The sequence below is a fragment of the Candoia aspera genome, chromosome 7, assembly GCF_035149785.1.
Source record: "Candoia aspera isolate rCanAsp1 chromosome 7, rCanAsp1.hap2, whole genome shotgun sequence".
In the NCBI taxonomy this organism is placed as follows: domain Eukaryota; kingdom Metazoa; phylum Chordata; class Lepidosauria; order Squamata; family Boidae; genus Candoia; species Candoia aspera.
The window spans coordinates 74,166,026-74,190,295 of record NC_086159.1 but is presented as its reverse complement, the minus strand read 5'-3'; the positions used below and the strand labels follow the sequence as shown (position 1 = coordinate 74,190,295).

At 41.5% G+C, this 24,270-nt stretch overlaps 1 protein-coding gene across 1 annotated transcript; it reads right to left on the bottom strand.

Annotated features, from left to right (window-relative positions):
- Positions 1 to 948: 948 nt before the first annotated feature.
- On the bottom strand, positions 949 to 23,625 carry TM7SF3 (transmembrane 7 superfamily member 3). Its single transcript, XM_063308127.1, has 12 exons — positions 23,314 to 23,625; positions 17,298 to 17,458; positions 15,280 to 15,430; positions 13,467 to 13,587; positions 11,863 to 12,034; positions 10,719 to 10,896; positions 10,241 to 10,327; positions 9,133 to 9,213; positions 7,269 to 7,421; positions 6,072 to 6,169; positions 4,063 to 4,225; positions 949 to 3,556 (listed from the first exon to the last, which is right to left on the bottom strand). Exons 1-12 carry the CDS (start codon positions 23,384 to 23,386, stop codon positions 3,294 to 3,296), a joined length of 1,701 nt encoding a protein of 566 aa, XP_063164197.1. The 5' UTR covers positions 23,387 to 23,625; the 3' UTR covers positions 949 to 3,293.
- Between the last annotated feature and the right edge of the window lie 645 nt (positions 23,626 to 24,270).

Here is a 24,270-nt window from a genome sequence, read left to right as displayed (position 1 = left end):
AATGAATTGTAATATACCAGTAATGTCTCACACCATTCATAGATACCTTTTTGTGTGCAAATACTTAATGTTTCTAGTGACACACAAACTAGAGAACAGTTCAGCGGCAGCACAGGAAATTATTCTCATGAAAATGTATGCTTGCCCTTTTCCAAAGACAAGTTATGCAATTATGGTGGATTTTCAGCTTTTGCCTCCATTCAAGCAGTACCTCCCCTCTCTTGAGCTAAGCATTAGTCTAAGGAGTGGACAGCTCAAACGTTACAGAAAACCCTTAATCAGTTTTGCTGCCCCAAAGAGCCTTCCCCCTACCTCAATTTGAGCAGCAAACATTCACTTGACGACAGAAGGCCTTGCAATCCATGGTTGAGCAACTTGGCGAGCCTTGTCTTGGCATCGCCCTTTCCTTAGCATACAGTACAATATTTAACCCCGAATCTCCTGTGGTGTCTTGTTTGGCAATCAGGAAGTGCACTAGTACACTTGCTGGTTTGGTCTAACATTCAAGTGCCACCATTAGTTGTAGAAAGGAGTTGGTTCCTGGAAGTTCTGCAGGGGGAGATGGCAAGGCTCTGCTGAAGTCTTGCTCTTTGGAAGCTAGGCCAGATGAGGAGCACCTCTCTCCTGTACCTTCGAAGTTGTTTAGCACAGCAGTGCTTCGTGAACTGTTTAGTGAATGAAGTGGAAAGAGCAGCACACACTCTGATTACCACTGTAGGCAAATTAAAGACCTGATGCCCATTTATATATTTGACTCTACTATGCTGAAGGTTGTCCCCAGATAAAACCCAAATGAGTCAAATTATCTCTCTGTGGTTCCTTTGGAATGTAAGGGTGGTTTTGAACACTTTGCCCTTCCTGTGGACTGAAAAACATTAAGCCTCTTTAGATAAAGGGGAAACACTTGTCAACATAGCTATAGCACAAGAAAATTCATTCAACTGTCACTTCCATTTCAAGCTTATCTTTATTATAAAAAGGGATAGGGTGTTTTGTTTTTTGCATTGTCAATGATAGCACTTACTAAAAAAAAATCATAGCTAATTGTTTGATACCTGAGTATTGGCTGGGCCCATCAGACATGGCAATTCATCTCAGCACTAAAAAGTAGCCAGCAATATGAAACTGCTAGAAGCATGTTAATTTCTTCACTTTTCAACATTAAAATGATGCTGACCTCTGAACAGCTGCTAAGAACTATGGACACACCCATTTTCTTTATCAAATCTACTGCTTTGTGACCCAACTGTCAGCTTTTCTGCATTTAAAATTATTTCAGGTTTACAGTTTTGCAGATCCCACACAAGAATGGCTTCTAGATCTTCAAGAAGTTGCAACAAGCACTGCCATTCACTTATCTGCTTCAGTCCATAAAGCAGTGGAAGACACAACCTGGACATCCAGTCTGTATCTTTACATTTTTCAGGACTACCTGACACGTGCCATGCAGCTACGGCATGATCTTTTGTTCAGGCCTCCTTTCTGCAGTTTACGTGGAAACAAAGGGCAAGTTAGCAAAGCAATAGATTGCTTCTCTTCTGCACCAAGAACATAAAAGGTGTAGCACGTGTCTCTTGTTCAAGGTACAACTTAACTTTAATTGTTATGGTCTGGCTGGTTTAGGTTAGAACTATTCTCTTACTTGGGAAACAAATCTCTTGGCTGGATGGAAAAATCACTGCAATTTGTGCTATTCAACCAATTTAAGCCAATGTATCTTCCAATCCCAGTTTCTAATTATATGAAGTTTCACCATGAGTCAACAGCCCAACAACGGATCAACGTAACTCTTTTTAAACCGTAAAGGGAGATGAGAAAATAGTTTCATCATCTCATAAATGCTGCCTCTGTGCACTAGGGGAAAAAACCTACAAAGGCTATTCTAAGGCTGGGGCTCCTACACTGAACCAGTGTATAGGAATAGCTTTTACAGCTGGGATAAAAAAGGAAAAATTTTTATCTGGGGAAGTTTGTTTAGCTACATACCTACAGAAGATTCCGGACCTTAGTTCCACAGTTTAGAAACATCACAAAATCCTAATGAAACCAGGGACATCTCAACACACTTCCATGACTAAGTAGGCTCTGAGAATATAACATCATCATCTACATGTTTTTTTTCCACAACAGTTTAAAACTGAGCAGGTGCCTTGCCCTGCATCACTTCTTGGCTCTCTGAAATTGCAGAAATGACCTCTGAATAGGAATAGCTGTTCAAAATAATAGGGTTACAATTAGAAACTCCGGTTTTGGAGTTGCACAGCTTACGTACGTGGGTATGCTCAATTTAGAAAGGACCTCATTCTCTAAGGCTGAATATAAAACAAGATGAGAGAATGAGCGACAGACAAGAAAATCATGGTTTAAGATACTCTGGCCCCTTGAACAGATTAGTCAAATGTTGCCTGATGTCTTCTTCCTGTTAGGCTAAAAAATACATTTGACTTCATAGGCTTCTGTTAACATTTTCTCAGAGTACCAAAAATGCTTCAAAATACTTAATTTTTTTATCCCATAAGAATAATAATATTTTAGTGACAATTCTGCAGAGGCAGCAGCCCAATCTGAAAAATAGGCTACTGTTAAAACTCATTAGATATATTACATGGTTATTCTTTCTTAAGAAAAAAAAACATTCAATTTCAGAGATTGTTCACTTTTCTGGCCTATTTTTTAAAAGTGGGGAGTTATGCTACAGGATTTGAGAAAACCCACCCCCTGCCTCCGTATCAGAGTCAAAATGTTTTGCTTGTCACACAGCTAGTGAACACAATCCAAGAAAATTCCATTTTTACTGCAGCTTGACAATTTGAACTTACTAGCACTGATCATCCAAGTTGTTACAATGCCTAAAAGTACAAAGTCCACAATGAGTTTTTTTCCCAACACTTTGCACATCCCGTTCAGAAGCTAAACCTATGCTAAAAGGGGTTGCCTTTTTGGACTGTGAAGATAAGAATGACGCATGAATCTGAAATTACCATTTTCTCTCTCAGGGATTTGAAGTTTTAAAGTTGCACACTTTACTTATTAAGCCACCTTTCTATTCTGCTCTTCCTGCCCCAGTAACTTTACACATTATTCTGTCAAAGATTAAAATTATAGACAAAAATTTCCTGGGTGCCACAGCACTTGAAAGCAAATAATTGAGCATATTTGTCTTGGACAACTGTGGATCGGTCTCCAGTTCTGTTGAGGTGCAAAAGACAATGGAGAAAGTCCTTGGCTTTACACACACACACCCCTGAGGTGTGCATCCACAAATTGTCACGTCTTTCCATCTGTGAATCAGTTTATAATAGTAGCGGTGTTCTTTCACCTGCAGTCTGTTCTTTTTGAAAGAAGTCCTTGATCTGGGACAGCTTACTATGGATCCTCTCTCTCAGGGGAGGGACATGATGACTAGGATCCAGGATGTTGGTTACTCTGCGCTCTCTCTCACGCTTCCATATCCGATACGGGTGTGGTGGGAAAGGTGCCTCATGCCTTTCTCGGCGCAACTGAATGGTGATTCCTCCAATTGCTAGCATAGTCCAAACAGCCAAGAGGATAATATCTGTAAGAAAAAGCCATACAGCTTAGAATTACAGTGCTTTCACCTCCCCCGTTTTAGTGAGTCCAAAGCTCTGTTTAAGCCACCCCATTTTTCATTTATGTTTTCTTATTTTTTTGTTTTGAAATCCAAGACACTCAGATTCTTCCAAAACACTCAACCTTGTTACCCTTGTTTCCTATCACATTAACACCAACTAGGAAGTAACCAAGAGATACCCATACATGCTTCTATATTTTGTCTGAAGAGGAAGGATGGTATTCTAGTCTGCCTTTCTTGCCTTCCCTTGGAAGCAGCCAATTCATTCAGCCTTCCTTGGAACATTCAACACAAGTTTGAGCTAAGTGAATTTGCATTGCATCCATTATTTTCCCACACTTCCATTGGTTTGCCATGGTCTTGAAAATGTCATTGGAGAAAGAGATGACATGGACCTGCTCCAGATGCTCTCGCAGGTAAGTCTACTCCATCAAAAACCTAACTTTCCCTTCACCCATCTCAAAACTTACCATTAGGTTGAAAGGGCACACGGGTGTAAGGTCTTCTGAAGTTGTCATTTAGAATCCTCGGGAGCAGATATATGCCAATGAGAGAGAGACTGGTGTAGATGTAACATGATATAGCCAACACTATGGTGTAGGAACCGACTATGCCACATGTCAAGATGTTGAGCTGAGAGAATGATCAGAACATGAATGGCTTTAAGATTGGTGACCATTTTATTTGACAGTAGTCTATGGAAGGAAGGCCATTCAAAATACATAGTGATGACAGATTTCACATGGAGATTTGTTCTGAATGGTTTTACTATCTCCAGTTTAAGTGCTTAAAGTCTTCATAAAGGAAAATAGCTTATTTACTGACTGACGGGGTTTTTAGGTTGCTCCAATCATAATTCCTGGACTGGGAGGCTCTCCTCTCAGTCACTCATGCCTTAGTCACCTCCCAAACGGATTACTGTAATGCACTCTACATGGGGCTGCCCTTGAAGAACACCCAGAAGCTTCAACTGGTGCAAAATGCAGCAGCTTGGGCAGTTACATGTGCTCTAAGAACAGCATATGTTACACCTCTGCTCCACGAGCTGGATTGGTTGCCAGTTTGCTTCCAGGTCCAATTGAAGGTGCTGGTTATGACCTTTAAAGCCATACATGGCATGGGACCAGGCTATTTGAGGGACTGCCTCTCCCCAGTTACATCTACCTGTTCCACCAGGTCTGGCAGAAGAGGCATGTTATGGGTCCCGTCAGCTAGGGAGTTTTGTCAGGCAGGACCTAGGAGGAAAGCTTTTTTTGCCATGGCCCCCGCCCTGTAGAACATCCTTCCCACCAAGATGAGGCTGGCTCCAACCTTGGCCTACCAGAAGGCCCTCAAAACATGGTTTTGTCAACTGGCCTGGGGACCCCATGATAGAACGGAGCCTGCAAGATGGTTGACTGCAATGCACTATTTTTTCTCACCATTTTAAAAAATCTTTTAAATTTATTTTGCTATATTTTCATTGGTTTTTAAATTCGGATTGTTTTATTGTGAATGCAATAAATGAATGAATGAAAATAGCTTATTTATTTACTGACTGGGTTTTTAGGCTTCTCCAATCATAATAAACTCTGAATAGCATACATACCCAATGCAATTGGAAAAAAACAAATACCTAAAAATTTATCATTCCAAATACCTAGACACTAATAGCACAGCTCATACCTAAGCATTTCCAAGCAAGGAAGAACAAGATAATACAGCAAATCCTAAAGGCATGCTGAAAAGGCCATTTTTTTGTGGCTTTTTGAAAACCCGGAGTGTCAGGACATCTAATCTTTGGGGAGTACTTTTCAGAAGCAAATTGGTAACCAATGCAGCTCTTAAAGCAGTGGTGTTACTTAGGCAAACCAATTAGTACCCATTACTGCTAGAGCCACTGCATTCTGGATCTGCTGAAACTTCTGAATGGTCTTCAAGGACGGCCCCGCATAAAGCATACAGTAACTTTTGCAGAGTTCAAAAAATATACAGTAACAAGCTGCTACGAAATTCAATTAAGCAGAGGCAAAATTAGCCCACTTTCCAACTAATCTGGTTTCCAAAGTATTTTTTAATGGCCCTTCAACTTAGATACTCAGTTAAACACCAAGCAGTTGAAGGGTTAGAAAGGGATTAGAGGGAAATGAAATACAGTCAAACTGGATTTTGCACACTGGAAGTTTATTTCAGCAAAACACATTTGTTTGCCTGTACAACTAGAAAAAGTAGATAGTTTGGTGGGTCTCTCAGGATTTACTCATATATCTCAGATAAATAATCTGTATTTTTTTTCACTAGTTCACTTTTTGACATAATTATAGCCCAACCTCAGCCATTCTCAAATCTTGAATAAAGCCTTCCTTGATGATGGCCTTTTTATGAGTAGCTAACGGGCAAGGCGATAAAAGACAAGGCCAAATTTTGCTAAAGGTAATTCAGTTGTAGCATCTCATTCACCTCCACAAATTAAAATTTTTCACTTGCAAGAAGTACTTACAACTCTGGGGCACCAAACAAAAATTACTGGAACTATCAAGGCAACACAACAGAAGGTGACCCAGAAAACAGTGTCATCTTGAAAAACCTTGTAGTTTCCTGGAAGGATAAACACAGATTTGTAATGCGGCTTCTAGTCCCTGTTCAAAACCGCCACTCTATCAAACTCTAAAATCAAGACCAACCGAGGAAATTTTTCCTCTAAAAAGAGGAGCCCCTTTTTGTGAGAATCTGCATAATTTAGCTTCAAGGACCTGCATTTAAAAAGTAACTCAGCTGTGGAGACTGGCTATCCTTTCCCCATCAATTGAAAATCTGACAGCACTTTTGCTGAAGAGTATCTGAATTCAGCAAGATATGTAAAATATGCTAAATGTGCTAGTTTACAAAATTATATATGCTATCATGTGGGAAAGGATAAGTTATTTCATCTTATTTTGAATATACTATATATTTACAAATATCAAATCCAATAGAAAAAGACATCTGGCCAGTGTGATTTTTTTTCAAACTACTCTAGGTTATAACTAGTTCATTAAAAAAAACACCACACAAGTTTCTATAATTGTATACATTTTATAGAATTGTATAATTACTACAATTAAAAATATAACTTTTTAATTGCAAAGTTATTTTAAACTAGCAGTTCCACTTATAGACCATTATCATTGTATGGATGCCTCAGCAACTTGCTACTTATTAGTGTCCTCATTAGATGGACCTGAGGAACAGTCTTGTCCCAATCACATCGACCTGTCCCACCAGGTCTGGCAGGAAGGGCACATTACGGACCCCGTCGGCTAAAGAATTCCGACTGGCGGGGTCGAGGAGGAGAGCCTTTTCTGCTATTGTCCCTGCCCAGTGGAATATCTTGCCCCCTGAGGTGAGGTAGGCCCCCACTCTTCTGGCCTTCAGGAAGAGCGCCAAGACCTGGCTCTGCCAACTAACTTGGGGATCTAAGAGTGGTAGGCAGCCCTGGGGATGGTTGATGGCTTAAGGATGCTTTCTCTGCTGCCTTTTAGTTCCCTTCTTTTATCTTCTTCCTGTTTTTTTTGTATTTTTTCTACTTTTATAATGGTTCTTACAACTTTTATATGTAAGCTGCCCAGAGTCACTTCTATAGTGGGATGGGCGGTGTCTAAATGTAAATAAATGTTCAAATTTCAGTAGGGACCAGAGAAGTGTTTCTATCACTTACCTAACGGAGTGAAGAAAAGTACAGATGCCACTAGAGACCCCAGCACCAGTCCTACAAGTAACATACAGGGGAGCACAAATCCAAATAGCCACCAACCTCCGACCAAGAGGAGGCCTCCAATAATACCAGCTGTTGCAGTAAGTCCAAGATTGACTGGAAAAAGCAGGGGGTGGATGGACAAGGAGAACAAGAGGAAAAGTAAAAATGAGAGCAGTAACCATTAGCGTTTCATTACATCTCGTCTTTGCAAGATTACTCAAAATTTACTACGCCTACAGACGTCGACTTGGCATGGGCAAGTACAATGAATATGGAACTCATTTATACAAAATACAAGTAGGTTAAAAAAAAAATGACAGGGTTATATAAATGTATTAGAAATTAATACATACATACTTGAATATTATTTACATTAGGTAAGTATATATAGAATTGCAACGGTTAATTCTTACAACGATATATCATATACAGTTTTTTCTTTGATTTTTTTACCTTTCAAAGCCCTTTTATGTGTATTTTTTTCTTTGAAAATGTATGTATTCACATTATAATTATCTTGGTGTTTTGTGTTTTCTTTTTCTGTTATTATTTTAAAAGTAATAAAAATAAATAAAGATTACTATTTACTTTAAAATATTTGCTCATTTTCACTACGAGGGAAGCAGACATATCCTGGTCCTTTAAAAACTGAACTGACTGCTTCCTAAAGCTTCACTCGATCCAAGTTCCTTAGGTAACTTTTCACAACCACACAACCAAAACCACTAGGAGAAACTACACAGCGGTCCTCATGGATGCAACACTTCACTAAAGTTATCCATTCCAAGGCTATCTGTAACATTTTTTCATTAATACAGGAAAAGATGCTCCCTTTCCCAAACAACAGTGGAACGGAGACATACTTTAAGTGTTGAAAAGAAGAGCATGTAAATTTATCATTTATTATATATCCATCCAGCTTTTCTCCCCAAAGGTCCACATTTCCATGTGTCATAGCAAGTGTATCATCCACTGATGAGGACAGCAAATTGAGCTTTGACACTGTCTGTGAGTGATTGCAAGGAAGCTGGGACTTCATAAGGTATCTTTAGGGCTAGTCTGAGTAAACACAGAATCTTGGAAACTGAAAAAGGAATTTCCCACTCTCATCTAGAAGCAAGTTCACTAAGGCAGAGTCTCTTTGAATGATCTGAACCGTTTCTTCCCAGCTTTCTTGCCACCTAGGCTGAGCTGCAGTTTATAAGCTAAACTACCAACATACTACCTCTTGATTGTTTATATATATTCTTCCTTCTGTGTTTCCCAGCCTCTCCACATTGTCTCACAACAGTTGGGAGCACTTTGCTTGAGCAGTCGAATGGGAAATGTCACACCAGAATTGGGTTGAATTGGGTTCAAGTCCACCCTCACTCATGGAAGGTCAATGGATGAGTTGGGGCTGGTGACTCATGTATCTCACCTAGATTTTTTTGTGGGGATAAAATGAAGGACGGTCTCCATGAAAGCAGCTTTTAAGCTTCTGGAGGAAAGGAGAAATATAAATCTAACAATTAAATAAGCCAAATTAGAGAATGGACATAAATCTTCCATGCAGCTGAGTGGTGACATCTCTGACATTCAGCACAGACAATACAGATTCCTGTCCCCCTTTTTTAGCTTTAGGTGGGAGATAATGATAAGGTATTATCTGCACACAGTTCATGGAAGGAACTGATCCAGTGTTAGAGAATATGTGACTTACATCAGATCAATCTACATCCTCAAGCTGGCCACCTGTTACTCTCAAGGGCATCTCTGTTCCAGCATTGAGCTTCCAGTAGCTTTTGCAGGGCTCAAAATATATCCATGCAAAATTTCAACTCACCATCGTAACTGACAGCAGATGTTTTAGTAATGACTATGAAGAAAAAGAACCCCGTGAAGATAAAGCCAGTAAAGAATAAACCTAGGGGGAAGGGGGGGAATCAGAAAAAAAAATTAAAATAGACTTTTTCTTCAGGAATGTTAAGATGTAATTGTGAATATTTCAAAAAAGGGCCCACTTGACTTTCAGAAACTCAGCCAACCAGCAACATAACATAAAGATAAGGACTGCACAGAAGCTCTAAGATCCAAAACTGGACAGGCTGGATCCTGAACCTCATTACAGAAAAAGTACATACTCACAGCTGCATGTTGAACTCCCTAACCAGGGAGGTTCGGCTACAACATTTTAAAAGCTTTTTGCTTTCAAGTTTCAAAAGCGCTTTTAAAAAAAATAACTTGTTCTCCCATTACAAGAGTTGCATCACTCAGCTTTGCTACCACTTTTTCTCCAAAACTGTAATCATATTTTACTTTGCTCTTCTGGACTTTTACAACATTTTAATGTTTTTACACACACACACACACACACACACTGTATTAGTTCCTAGTTGTAAGCCATCCAGAGTTGTATGGGATATGGGCAGCCCATTAAATAAACAAACACAAACAATTGACTGGGGGCAAAATACAGTTCCTGAGCAAATGCACACTACAGCCTAAGAGTAAGGCAGGAGAAGACATTCTTCTAAAGTGCGAAAAATGGACACTTGGAAGAGGTATCTTCAGAAGGGCCCATCCCACAGATTTTAAGGCCCACAAAGGTTCACAGTGCACAAAGAGTGGCGCTGGTACCCTGTGTCTCTTTATGTCTATCTAACTGGATAGACTATTCTGGTCAAGCTAGATGGAAATTGGGGTTTCCAACATTTGGTGGACCATAGATTTCTTAAACCTGTTCCATTAGAAAGGGATTTTCTCTCCACAACAGTAATGAAATGTTTTTCTGGATTAAAATGAGAAGCACAGGTCACATTTTTTTTAAAACGTTGGGCTAGACTCCAGATTCTATACTTATCGATTAAATGACCCCACAGGATTGACATTGGGCAAGATCAACCCTGATGGGAACAGTCTGCCTCTGAATCAAACACACATCCTCACAGTACCTGTTTTCCAGAATCTGTGTCCAAGGAAACAGATAAACAGACCAAGAACAGCCAACGTGGTGAAAAATATTTTAGTGGACAACCTTCCTATAAAAAGGAAAGAGAATCAGAATTAGAATACTGTTTATAATCACATTATCTCGTCAACAAATGTGGCTTCACCTCATCAGCTTGAGAGGGGGACCCTCCAGAGTAGATAAGGGTGGGGTGTAGAAGAAATAGATTAAGCTCTTTATTCTACAGTTATCAGACCATTTGGAGAAACAAATTACACTCTGTTGTTAAAAACCATAGATATATGCAGGGTATCTGCAGGGTATGGTCAAAAAGTTGGAATGGTGGCCACAATTATATGATCTAAGCTCTGGTTGTTTTTTTTAATGTGCGGAGCTTTTATTACACCATTCTGGCTGCCATCATGACTTTTCTGACCACCTGTGGATGCCCCTAGACAACCCTGAATACCCTGTTGACTTACTAAAGGTGTAGCAGTTATTCACCAAGGCAGAGAAACTACACGCATATGTGTGAACAGGCACATATGCAGCTGAAGTGTTCCACCTAGGATCCCTCACAATGACATTGTAGATTATGCCTTGTCCGAGAAGTGAAGAGAAGTAGATGTCAGTTTTGTCTTGGCTGGTTAAGGTCATAACCTGTGAGAACATAAAAGGTATATGCCATGTGAAGAGAAAATGAGTCACGGATCTTCCTTTATTCTACATTCCAGGTTTAGAGAGGAATGTAAGATTTCCTTTTAACCACTGGATCATGTATAACAATAATGGTAGCTCACCAAGGCCATCAAGACAATTAGGAGCAATACGAAGAAATAATCGTACATCACATAAAAACACATGGAATTTAAAACAACACAGAGGCAATGCAGAGCACGTCTCCTGGAATTCTTTCCAACCCATTTATCACCAATAGCTGTAGGAGGACCCTATAATGCTGATGGTACTGCACTACAGATGTTCAAAAGCAGGGGAGACAGGACCAACCAGATCAGGAGGGGGGAGGATTAAAATGGAGGAGTCAGCAGCACTTTGAGTTCTATCCAACTGGGAGAAGCACTGGAGCAATTTTTTCTAGAATGCTTGTCTCCACAGCCCTGGATGAATTCAATCCATTTTCAAATTTAATGTTTCTTTGCTGGTGTCTCCCCCCCACAACTAATTCGGTCCTGGTCCGTTTTCACAGAGTGAACTTCCTGATGGATAGACTGAGTCCTGAGCACCTTCATATAATTTCTTTCCAACACTGCATTGGGTTGGGAAAAAAAGATTAGATTTTTCAGGATGGATGGATGGATAACAAGTGGAAATGATTTTGAGTACAACAGGTCATCAATTCAACCTCTAGCTTGTCCAATGAAATGAAATTCTGAAAGCTAGAGACTCTCGTGAATCAGTCTCAGAATTAAGCTAGATTGATTTTCAGTTAAACTCAAAACAGGTTTTTTATGTTCACATACATCTAAAGACATAAAGAGCTAAAGATTCCCACAGAAAAAACCTCAAACCATCAATGTTTCCAAGAGGTCTTTATTGGATTTAAGTAGTCATATGACTGGGTACCAAAAACATCACTCATTCGCAATGAAAAACTATGTGACTTACTTTAGAGCCATGATCTTGGATACTTTGAACCTCAGACATTTTTCTCATATGACTCACAAATGTGCCTTCAGATAAATCGTTCTCTGGCAGAAAATACTGATAAACATCATAGTACAGTCGCCACCTGGAGTTCTGACTTGTCCCAGAATCACATGAAGGTGGGTCTGCACCTCTGGATCATAGTAGGAAATTAGAGTTGGGTTAGATTGAGAGCCATACGTCAATTCCATACTCTAAGATGTTTAGAATCCTTTGTTCTTCCCTGTGAAAGGTGAAAGGTCCCCTGTGCAAGCACCAAGTCATGTCTGACCCTTTGGAGGGACGCCGCTTTCATGACGCTTTCTTGGCAGGCTACAGCGGGGTGGTTTGCCATTGCCTTCCCCAGTCATTGCCTTCTCCAGCAAGCTGGGTCCTCATTTTACCGACCTCGGAAGGATGGAAGGCTGAGTCAACCTGAGCCAGCTACCCAAAGAAAATCCAGCTTCCGCTGGGATTGAACTCGGGTTGTGGGGAGAGTTTAGGTTGCAATACTGCCGCCTACTACTCTGCACCACACGAGGCTCTGTTCTTCCCTACCCAGCCATTTAAAAGAGAAATTTCAAAGAGAAGGAAACCTATGGACCTCAAGACGCTGTTGAGCATTTCAGCAGGTGATGGCAACTGGCTGACCTTCCCTGACCTCATAATGCTCAGCAGAATCAAACTGGTTAGTACTTGGATGAGACCATGAAAGGATACCAGTGGCCTGGGCTAGATAGTAAAAAACATCACAGAAATAGACAATGGCATACCACTTCTGAGCCACTGCCAAGACAACTACATGAGTATGTCCATGAGGTTATAATGAGCTGATCTCAGCTTGAGGGAGATTTTAACTTTGTTGTAATACAACTGCAGGAACTCCAGCTAGCAGACCTAAACACAAAAAATGCTGAGAAGTGTAATTTGGCCACATTTGCAGGTCCACAGGTTTATACCTTGGGTAATTAACTTGTAAGTTGCTGCTACACCTTGTGTAATTAAACTGTATGTTGCTGCTACAAATCATAGTGAACTTAACTGGAAAACAATGACTCTTTCTGGTTTGATGGCGGCAAATCCTTTAATACGGAGGATTTCATTTGAGGAATAGCCACCCAATCTCAGACACATTGCAGACCTAGTCTTGACTTTTTCCTTTTTAAACATATTTTAACTTTGGACTGTGTGAAAAGCTACAGTACTGTGCAAAAGTTTTAGGCAGGTGTGAAAAAACACTGTAAAGTAAGAATGCTTTCAAAAATACAGTCTATATTGTAATTGTTTATCGATTTACAAAATGCAAAGTGAGCGAACAGAAGAGAAATAAACGATTTCTGGACCATCTGGAAATATCTGAGCGGGGAACAATCGTGGCACCAGAAACATCCTCACAGAAGAAACAGACCAGAAAGACATGGGCCAGTGTTTCTATGGTGTCTACCCCACAAAGAGAGGCTTCCATTAACTTTCCTTTTTCCAGCTAGAAAAATCTAGTATGCCTTAAGATGGACAGGCACCCTCATCAACAATCTTGCTCTGAAGTCTATATATCTGACATAAGAACAACAGCCAACTGTACATACCTCGTATATCCGAGGTTTGCTGGAGCAAATGTGATACGTGTCTCAGCCAAGTTATATTCTAGGTAAAGATTGGGATCAGTTTCCAAATTAAATTCTAAGTTGCATCCTCCAGGAACTGGATCTAGGCAGAAAAAAATCAAGCAACGGGAATAAGGAGGGGTATGATAGATCTTCAACCAATTGTGAAAATGTAGCAGCTTCTAAGTTGCAACTTCTCCAACAATGCCCCTTCAATGTTCTAGGTTTAACAACACAAATCCTGGTCCCTTCAGAAACTGAAGCTTGAACTTTAAGCTTTAAGTATGTTTGTGCCAACATGCATAAAGGCCTGGCTTCCACATAATGTTTAGCTAAGACTGGCTTATTGATGAAATCATCATGGTATGCCAGGTATACATGCTAAACCAGAAATCAATCTCATTATGGCCAAAGATTCTGTGTAAACCCAATCAATGGCCATGTTCCTGTGATACACTGAAAAAGAAACTCTAGGTAAAGGGCATGGTGCCACTTTTAACGATACGTCACATTTCACCATGTTTCAGATCAGGGCTACCAATATCCAGGTGACCATTAGGTGGCAGCAAGACAAACAGAAAATTATCTGCTGCCATCTAGTGGCTGTCTATATTTTTGCAGCCAAATGTGGTAGCTCCAATAAACAGGTGCCATCTTGGACTACTTTAACTTAGATGCTTTTTCTTAAGGTATTTTTAAAAACAGTGCCTGGGTTAAAGAAGTATCACAGGGAGTTGAAAATTACCCTGCATGTACACTTGCTACATAAGATTTCCTCTTCGGCATGTTGAGAGAACACAACTAGCAAGTTCAAATCAGAAAGGGATTTTGGAACTAGCTTCATGATGGAAGTAATATTTGTAAGGCTGGCTAATGCTAGGTAAAAATCAATCCTGTTTTGCAGTAAAGCCCTTGCTGAGCTGAAACAGACTGTGTGTCACACTACAGATTGTGTGAACTGGACAGCATGAGACAAGGATGAGGGTTCAATGCAATAGTCAATTATTACAGACTATGAAAAAGAAGGGGCGGAACAATAACACAATCAAGAATCTGAAAGAGAAGGACAAAGACTGAAGCCAGGTTGACATGACACAGTAGCTACAATACACTGGACTCCTGCTAACTCAATGTGTTGTGGGAAGCCAACCAATGTGGTTAGTGTATGATACAACAGGCTGAATGAAGCCAGCAGCTGGTTAGTTTGGTAAAATGTAAGTCAGTTAATCATGGGTTAGCACAATGTGCAAAAATATAACCTAAGATGTTTTGCATCTTAGCATGGGCATCTAGTAGAAGCCATGGTGACATTACATAATGTTATAAATTACATAATTTGTGTCATTTGTGCAATGATATCATGATGAGTGGGATGTCCCTCCTATTCCTCCTTCAGACACCAGTGCTTCCTAGCATGGATTACCAGGGAAAACTTTATGGCAATAAATCTCAATCTCAGGGTAGGAACCACTCACGGTTACTAAGGGTGTTACTGATGGTCTACGATGTGGAGACCTAGATGTATGGCTTGAATTTCATAATATCATTAAATCTTGCAAGATTTGCTACTCTTCCTTGAAATCTTGCACAAATTTTATCCAAAGCTTTGCAAAGTTGCAGAAATTTTGCAAATTTCGGTAGGTAGGTAGGTAGATAACCACTGCACTATGACGCCCACAAGGATTTCGATGTTGAATTTTTGCCTACATGGTGGTCCTCCAAACATTTGACAATGATGGGGGAAGCAATATTCCATTTCGTTTGAACCTTAGCTGCAGGCAAAGACAAAAATTACCTTTTTCAGTGTACGGCAAAGAAACAGATGTGCTAGGCACCTGATTTGTATCCACAGCTTGCAAATACCACGTACACACAGTTTGTTCAGGCTGAAGCACAGAAACCAATCCTTTGTCTACTCCAGTTCCTGACTTGCTAGGAGAAGGTTCCTAAGACATAAAAGAAATTATTGTGTACCTCTAGAAACTAAGATTTTCATTCAATTTTCCTCAGTTTTTATCCTATTAATAGCCCACTTTTCAGGGTAACCATGCTCCCTAGGCAGCTTATAAGCTTGATAAACAATTCTAAATAAAAATAGTACTAAAGAATAGCCAAGCAAGTCATGGGAATATACTTTAATGTCCAGAATAACTTCCTATCTAAAAAGTAAATTTGATGTAGAATTCAGTCTAACTGGAAACCATTCCTGGACTATAATTTAATACATGGATTTGTATCGCACCCCAAATTTGAGCTTTTTTCCCCCCCCCCATTCAATTATATCTGATCCTCAGCAACTGCCTGGATAAGTCCCTGCAGTCTTCTTGGCAAGGTTTTTCAGAAGTGGTTTGCCATTGCCTCCTTCCTAGGGCTGAGAGAGGCTGACTGGTCACCCAGCTGGCTTTGTACCTAAGGCAGGACTAGAACTCACGGTCTCCCCGTTTCTAGCCTGGTGCCTACACCAAACTGGCTTTAAGTTTTTCCTTTAAAAAGTAGCATAATATATTCCACAGTTTCATAAATAATCAATAATCAATAATAATTATCGAAAATGGTAATCATGTCATTTAATATCCCACGTTTCCTTCTTTGAATCTTACTGTTCGTATGGTTCCCTTTTATTCATTTGACTTGTCTATGTTCTTCCTTTAAAATGTTTAAAGAAAAAGAAAAAGAAATAAAAATACTGTAAACATTATTTGGAAAATAAATTTTTAGGATCCCTCCAGCCAATCACCAAAACTGGTGATAATAATGCTTTCCTCTTCCAAGGATCTTTTTATAGTGAAATGCCATCCATGTCTACTCTAAAGTAATCCTGCAGACATCAGATATTCTCCAGCATGAGTTCCAGATATCGGCTTAAGTATATTGTGTAGTTTCTCTTCGCATAAGCTTTCAAGTTGTAGCAGGCCAATACAAAATCCACTTTTAAAAAAAAACAGCCTGCTTGACTTACAGCCCAAGAAGTGTTCATTAGATACCTGGTGTCAATAAAATCCATGCATTCAAGAACCATCAGATTAACTCTCTACTTAGATGCCTTTCAACTAAACACTCAGTTCAACAGCATGCCAATTTTACAGCAACTGGGAGGGAGGGAGGGAGGGAGGGAGGGAGGATCAGCTCTATTTCCAATTTGATTGCCAACCAGATCCGATTTGGCCTAAGCCACAGGTATGTCACTTACTTGGTGATCCACCCAAACAGTTGAGGAGTTAAGAGATACTTCAGATAGCCTGGGAACAACCGCTTTTGTTGGCATTCCAGTTCCTTTTGCAATATCTAGCAGCCTGACGTTAGCGCCTAGCCTCCCTTCGTTGAGGGTCCATCCATCTTTCCCACAGCCAACGTAGCCCCATTCCACAGCTGCTGTAAACCCTCTCCTAGTCAGGTAATGAAACGTCTGCAAGCCAACAGCCAAGCTCAGAGAGCACCAAGGACTCCACAGTTCAACCCTGAGCTACAGACATTTGCTTCGATTGGATTCACTCCTCTCATTCTTCTAGATTAGGGAGAAATCAATACACAACCCAGCACAGTACTAGGGCTCACTTGCATGGAATCTCTCCAAACTTCCTACCCAACCCTGACAGCCATTCTAATGGGATATTCCAAATACCAATAGACCGGATATTAGTGTGATGTGCCGAGCAGAGAAAAAGTATGCTCCCATGCAAAGAATGAACTATTGAGATAAAGAATTTGCATCACTGGAAACCAACTACAAAGAAAAAAACCCACAGTGCTTTTTGTTGAGTATATAAACATTTCTGGGCCTAAGTAACTGTTAGAAAATGGGATTTCCAATACCTTATCAAAGGAAATGGTCACATTCCTGTGGTGGGCATGGATTTGAAAGATGATGATAGTCACATTGCTGGCAACATTCCTCAACACAGCTTCCACGGGGACAGTTTCATTCAACAACAAATTCTTGAACTTCCCTAAGGAAATTTCAAGGAGAAGGCCTGCTGTAAAAGAGAAAAAAGTGCTATTGAATACCAAGCACTACTTTTTAAAATTTATATGTTAGATTCTATCCCACCTTCAGCCAAGCATTCTAGACTCCCCAAAGACACCACCTTTTGAGTTGAAACTGGCCACTCCAATCCAAGTCCAACATTTAAGCCCTGAGTGAAGAAAACATCCCATATGTTAATCAAGGGCTGGAATGGCTGTTATATTGTCAAGCATTCCTTGAAGTCAATAACACCTTTGAGCAAGAGGCTGAGTACCTTTATAATGGTATCAAGGGGATGACCCTTACCAGGAACATGACTACTTATTCCTCCACCTTGAGGCATCACAAGACACCACCCACTCTCCTACTCTAGCTGACCAGGTTTTGGGGTGCTGGCAAAATCTCAGTTTTGGTAAGATAAAAAAAATTACACTGTTGGATCTCTAGCTGACAGCATCATGCAACTACTGCACAATCTCATTTTTCAGGATTTATTCTAAACCCAAACTGAGCTGCAAAATATCATTTAATTTCTCGCACAGCCACCCTCACTTTATTCATATCATTGTGCTGAAACTGCAGGCCTCTGTATAAGGAGTGGCCTGCAGTTTCAGCACAATCTGCTTAGAAAAGCTTAAGAAAAGTAATTAAGCCAAGATATTTAACCGGTATGTTTGGATTACCCAAATCCCAAGTCATCTTCTCCCCAGGCAACTGACTCAGCCTAGCAACACACATCCACTGATTACTTGGTGAGGAAGGAAGTGATCATCTGTTAGTCCAAATCAAAATTAAAAACTCTGCCATAGTCCAAGTAAAATCAACACTACTTTCTCTACCCCTTTCTACACAACCCCCAATTTTATTGGATCTCTCTAGGATTGTATCTTTGACTCAGAAGGGAGAGGGAAGCTGCTTGGATAACATGGTTCACAGGGCGGAAAAGAATTCCATCAGGTCTAAATAGCCACAGAACTGTTTTAGAGTATGAGGAACCCTCAAGGTTAGTTGGCTTGGTTAGAGTATTTGCACAACACATTAACTCCCCCTCCCATGTCCTAATTAAGAGATTCTTATAGATCCCACCCTTCCAGATGATGACCAATTGTAGTACTAGTAGTTTTACCAGAAGGTTGGTGAAGAAGAATTGGATAGCGGTATGTATCTCGTTCCCTTAGATGCATGGTACGCAGAACTTTTATTTTCCCAAATAATTACTGAGTTTGTAATCCAGAGTTAAGCGAGGATCTATTTTAGTCACTACAGGATTACATTTGGGTCACACTTTGGTTTGCCCTGTCCTTGGTGAGACACCCGTGTAGAGTAGGATAATCTTTCTCATCTTCAGTTCCCTTGGGGAACAGATACTCCTTAACTCGGAGATGGTCTCATTGCCATCTGATATAAACAAACACTCCTTAACCTTGATGGTCTCATCCTTGGTGGTAATCCATAATCTTGAACCTCACTGGTTTCATTCCTGGCAGGAGTAGGCAATGCATCCCAAGATAAGATAAACCCATCCTCCTTGTCCTTGGTAAAATCCAGTGAGATTGAAAACAGGTGTAATGGTGTTCAGAAACCCCCAGGAGATGGAACTTGGATGCAGGCCTAACCGGGAGGGTGCTGCATATTTGCCAGCTTTGAAGCAGCCCACCCACTGTCATCTTTTTGGAGTTCCCTAACTTGTAGAAAGGCCTTCCTCTGTCTGTCTGTCTTCCTCTGTCTTATCGTATTCTTGAATGTCCTTTGACTGCTGTCTCATGTTACATTATTATGTTTTTTTCTTACACTCCCTTGGAATAAAGCCTTACATACTCATGCTGTGGTCATTACTTCCAAATCTGAAAGAAGTTGTGACCCAACCCTGCTGGCCTAGGAACTGAGCAACACAGCAAGCTCACCCCCATCTTTCGAATCCTCATTCTGGGGCCAACAGGATATCTCTAGGGCATTCACACATACAGCACAAACATCTATGTCTTTAACACGTGGTAGCCAAAAGTTCGATCATCATAACAGAAATTTTTATCTCTGTTCTTAATTTATAAGCTTTAACACATCCTCCAAAATCAGACTACCAGCACCAAACATTTTAGCCTTACTGCATAAGGGAAGGGCCTTAAATACCTATTTCAAGGTCTCAAGGACTTGGAGCATCCATTACCTGTTCCTCCACTAGAAATTCAGAACTGGTGGGACCAACTTCTCTAACCTTTCAACTCTTCTTCTGAAAGGGCAAGCTCTGTAGCGTTGCAACACCTTGCCCTAGTCAACCAATTAAGAAACTTCCTAAATGTTATACACCAGAGCTTTAAGAGAGAGAGAAGCTTCTAGGGATATTATCATCCACAATTTATTCAATAAAATAACTGAGATTGCAGCATTCTTGTAATTAGGACTTAAAGAAAATGTTTGCCTTAATTAATAATACAATTAGGTTCTCTTGGACAGTGCAAGCATGTACGTGTAACTGATGGTGCAACAGATCAGATTAGGTGGACAACTGACCTGATTCACATCCTGTGTACACAGTCCTACAAAGTACACAGACCATGTATGTGAACAGGAGTGAGCCACAGAGGTCCTTGAGCTCCTGAACTAACTCTCCCATTCTCCTCCTGCCCAATTTGGAGAAGGAATGAGAAAGTTTCTGCCTCTAATTAAGTGCGGCTTGCCCAACTGTCCAGCTAAATTTAATTACACTTATGACATACAAGGCATTTTTCGTAATTATGGCTGAAAGTGGCCTAGTGTAAACCATAGCTAGCATTAATCAGACTGGACAATGTGAGAAACCAAAGCAGAAGAAAAGAAGAAAAGAGATCATGAGAAATCCATGTTTCTCATGATCACCTGAAGAAAAGGGAGAACAATAGAGGACAAGGACAAGTGTGTGTACAGAAGATAAACTTTTTATACACTGAAAGCAATCCAGGTCAGTAGGCCAAAACACCACTGCAATCAACAGTATTCAGTACCTTGATTCACACAACTTGCTTAGTCAAAACGTGATTCATCTGATTTGGGCTTAGTGTGTTATGTGAACCTAACCAGGATTTATGGCTTCTGTACAAATTCAACCAACTATGACTTATCCAATATGGCATGGTTAAACAAACCATGTAATGTAGCATAATATGTGAATCTTGCCAATGTGCCAGCAATGCAAAAGGCACAATTCCTATTAAACTCCATTTATTTCAGTTAATGAAACGCAAAGCTAACTAAGCAGGGATTACTCTTACTATGCTTTGCTAGCCGAGAGGCAGTGGTGTCCCTTCTTCTTGAAGGACTGTTGAATTGGAAATTATGCCATTCACAACAATGTATGTCATTTGCATAATGACATCCTTATACAAATGATATACATTATGGCTTATTTTATTGGCAGCAAGATGTCAGTGCTCAAACTGCTGCAAATCTTGTAAAATTAATGTAATTTTAACTGCTTTCTTGCAATGGATTTGTCTGTAATTTTTCAGGATGTCCAGACCAAACTCTGGTCTAAAACGGGCAAAATCTGCAGACCAGAGGTCCGTGAAATCAAGGTTTCACTTTGATTTCATTCTGCCTTCCGTTTTTACTTCTGGAAAAATTTACAGAAATTCATCAGTACGTGGCTTGCAATTCAACTCATCCATTTTTCTTGTTACTTTTCTGTCTGGTAGAAGGCACGCCCACATACCTCCATCCCTCCCTGTACCTCCACCCACAGGTGAAGCAGCCTGAGGGCAGCTTTAGATGATCTGCTCTGGAAGGTTTGTGTTTTCATAGCCTAAGAATTAGAGTGGGGACCATTACAGGTAGTCCTCGCTTAACAACCATTTGTTTAGTGATGGTTCGGACTTACAATGGTGCTGGGAAGACCAACTTGTGACCAGTCCTCACGCTTACAACCATCACAGTGTCCCTGTGGTCACATGATCACAATTTGGATGCTTGGCGGCCAGTTTGCATTTATGACTATTGCAGCCTCCTGTGGTCACTTGATCACCATTTTCAACCTTCCCGGCCAGCTTCTGGCAAGCAAAATCAATGGGGAACCATGTGATTCACTTAATGACCACATGGTTTGTTTACCGCCCAGTGATTCGCTTAACAACCATCACAACAGGTCATAAAATTGGGTCAGATTCACTTAATGACCACTTCACTTAGCAACCAAAATTCCAGTCCCAATTGTGGTCATTAAGTGAGGACTACCTGTATTCTTCTAAAGTCTGGTTAACCAAAAACAAGTTTCCATCTTAAGCCTGATTTTGAACTGCAGATGACACGGATCCAAATTAAATTGTGTATCTCCTTGCTTCTTCCCCATCCTACGTTTAATAACAACATCTTACTTGATAAAAAAAAAACTGGGAGAAGAGCTCTAAAGTTTATGCACCTTTTTAAGCTACTCTGGTTGGCAGTAATAGAGATACTGTCCAACTGTGGATTGTTTCATTAAGCCAAGACAATTTTGATTACTTCTGATGCCTTGGAATGATTCTTCATGTATTCTGCCTGTCCTCTGCTTTTCTTGGTGCATAATTCCTGTGCTAATTACTGCGACATATGCAGTATAACAAGGAAAACCAGGAAGATTTGCAGAACCAATTTGAACAGATAATTAAATTATGGCCTGAGGAACATCTGGTACTTATCAGAGACCATCAGCTCCCTCAGCAGAAGAGCGTACTTGTTCATTTGCTGAGAAAGCTAATAACACTTCACTGTTACCAAAACATATGACTAAAATTACAAGGGCACATGATAAATTGTTTTAAGGGCCACAATTCCCATGACTTCCTCTGGAAGTCACCTCATTTGGGAAGAGGCAGACAACTCATGCCTGTATCTTGGTCCAGAGTATTTTCCAGCAAATAAGGGCCTCATTATCGTTTTAAACAATTATTCACCCAACATTCAACACAGGCTTTTCTGCTACATCCTACACCAAAATGTAGTGGGTTTTTTTTCACTCTCATCTACCAGGAATGATGAAGTTCTTAAGGACTCTCACAGTATGTCTTCACACTCTGCCTCGTTTTGCAAGACGCCCTGAACCACGAACTAGCCAAGCATGTTTTAGCCTACATTATTGGCTAGCCCAGCCTATGCCACAAACCCAGAAAATCTAATTAACTGAACTGGGTCCACACTTAATCATGCTGTCCTCGCAACAGATCCACTGAAGCCCACGAGGCATGACAAACCTGTCCCATGTTTTCAAGGGGTTGATTCCAAGCATGACTAAGCCAGGAGTCAACCCATGTGCTCTTTGATGCTACTCCTGCATTTGTCTAACAAAACTGAAGGTATCAAGGGGAAAAGCAGAAAAAAAAAGCAGACACACGTACTGATTATCCAAGCAGTGATATCGGTCTCTCCCACCCGGCTGTTCGCATTCCTTTGAGACCTGTTGCATAATTTACAAAACGGGCCAACACCATTCTTGGCACGCAAGAACCGCTGCCTCCTGGCTGCAATTATTCACCTCTTTGCATCCACAACCCACCGTTTTTCGGAGAGTACCAGGGGGCTTGCATCGGGGTTTCCCGGATTCTATCCCACCCCCACCCCAAACTTCTGATTCAGGGGGCGATGAATCAGAAACCCGCTCAGGTCCGAGGTTTGCTTTCAATGACATTCGGGACAAAGTCCCTTCACGCGACCTACTCACTTCCCCCTTTCCGCCCCTTCGGAAAAAGCGAACCCGCCGCGCGCCAAAGGGCGCCGGCTTCTCCGCGGCGCGCAACAGGCGAGGCAGGGCCGTCGCGGAGAGCAGGCGCCCGCGCTTTTACGCTGGGCCATCCCCCGGCTCTCCCCCGACCACGCTGCCGCCCCCCTCCGCCTCCCGTCGCGCCCGGCCGGTCTCACCTGGGGGGGGCCCTTCCGCCGCGTCGCCCCAGCGCAGCAGCCCGCAGAGCAGCAGCCAGCTGGGCAGCCACATGATGCCCGCGACGCCGCCGGCTCGCCAACGTAACGGGGACGGGAAGGCGGCCCGGAGCCAGTCAGGGGCCCCCCACGCGCGCGCCCCCACACGCGGAGGGACCCCGCACCGGCGGGCCGAGACGCCGAAACGCCCTCTCTACGCGCGCCGCGGAGCCCGGGGACGCCAAGGTGAGCGCGTTGCCGCCGCCGCCGCCGCCGCTTTTCCGGGACTGGGCGAGGGCGGGCGCGGGGGACGGGGTGCAGCCTCGTCCCTCCCCTCGGCACGCCGAGCGCCCTGCTCGCCTGGGCTCATGCAGCGCCCCGGGCGGTCTTAAAGGAGGAAGGGCAGTTTGGGGTTCGTGGGAGGAGGAGGACTTGGAAGGCCCCCATCAGTTGAGCCCGAACGGGTTTCTCTCTCCGAGCCTCGCCGGCGCGGTGGGAAGAGGAGGAGGAGGAGAGCTTTGGGGGGAAAAAATTGCAAAATTGCAAAAGGCAGCTTTACTTGGGACTGCTTGCACCCTGCGACGATACCTTTAATATTATTAAAGGCCAGCATCTGCCTATCCCAGGTCCTTGGGAAGGATTCGATAGGTGGATAAAAATGCCAAATCCAGTCTAAACATCTGGCTGACTGTGCGACCAGCCTTAATAGATTTTGAATTTATCGGACCTGAACACCCTGATTTTACAAAAAAAAAAAAAAAACACCCTGCTTGGAACTGCTTATCTCCTCAGACACTATCTTAATGATTTTTAGGTCCTTGGTTAGCATTTGAATTGTTCAGTTTTCACCAGTCTTTGTGAATCTATTCTACTTGTAAATCCAATTATTATCTAACTGTAGATTATCCATATAATAATCATAATTTATTTACTTATATTTCAGATTTAGTCACCGTCCAT

Bases quoted from the DNA above. Each gene is read 5' to 3' on its own strand.
- TM7SF3 (XM_063308127.1), bottom strand. From the start codon at position 23,386: ATGTGGCTGCCCAGCTGGCTGCTGCTCTGCGGGCTGCTGCGCTGGGGC. The intron at 9,214-10,240 runs GTACTGTGAGGA...CCTTCCCCCTAG, and splicing joins ACACAGATTCTGGAAAACAG to GTTTATTCTTTACTGGCTTT. The intron at 3,557-4,062 runs GTAAGTTTTGAG...TTTTTCTTACAG, and splicing joins TGTGCCCTTTCAACCTAATG to ATATTATCCTCTTGGCTGTT.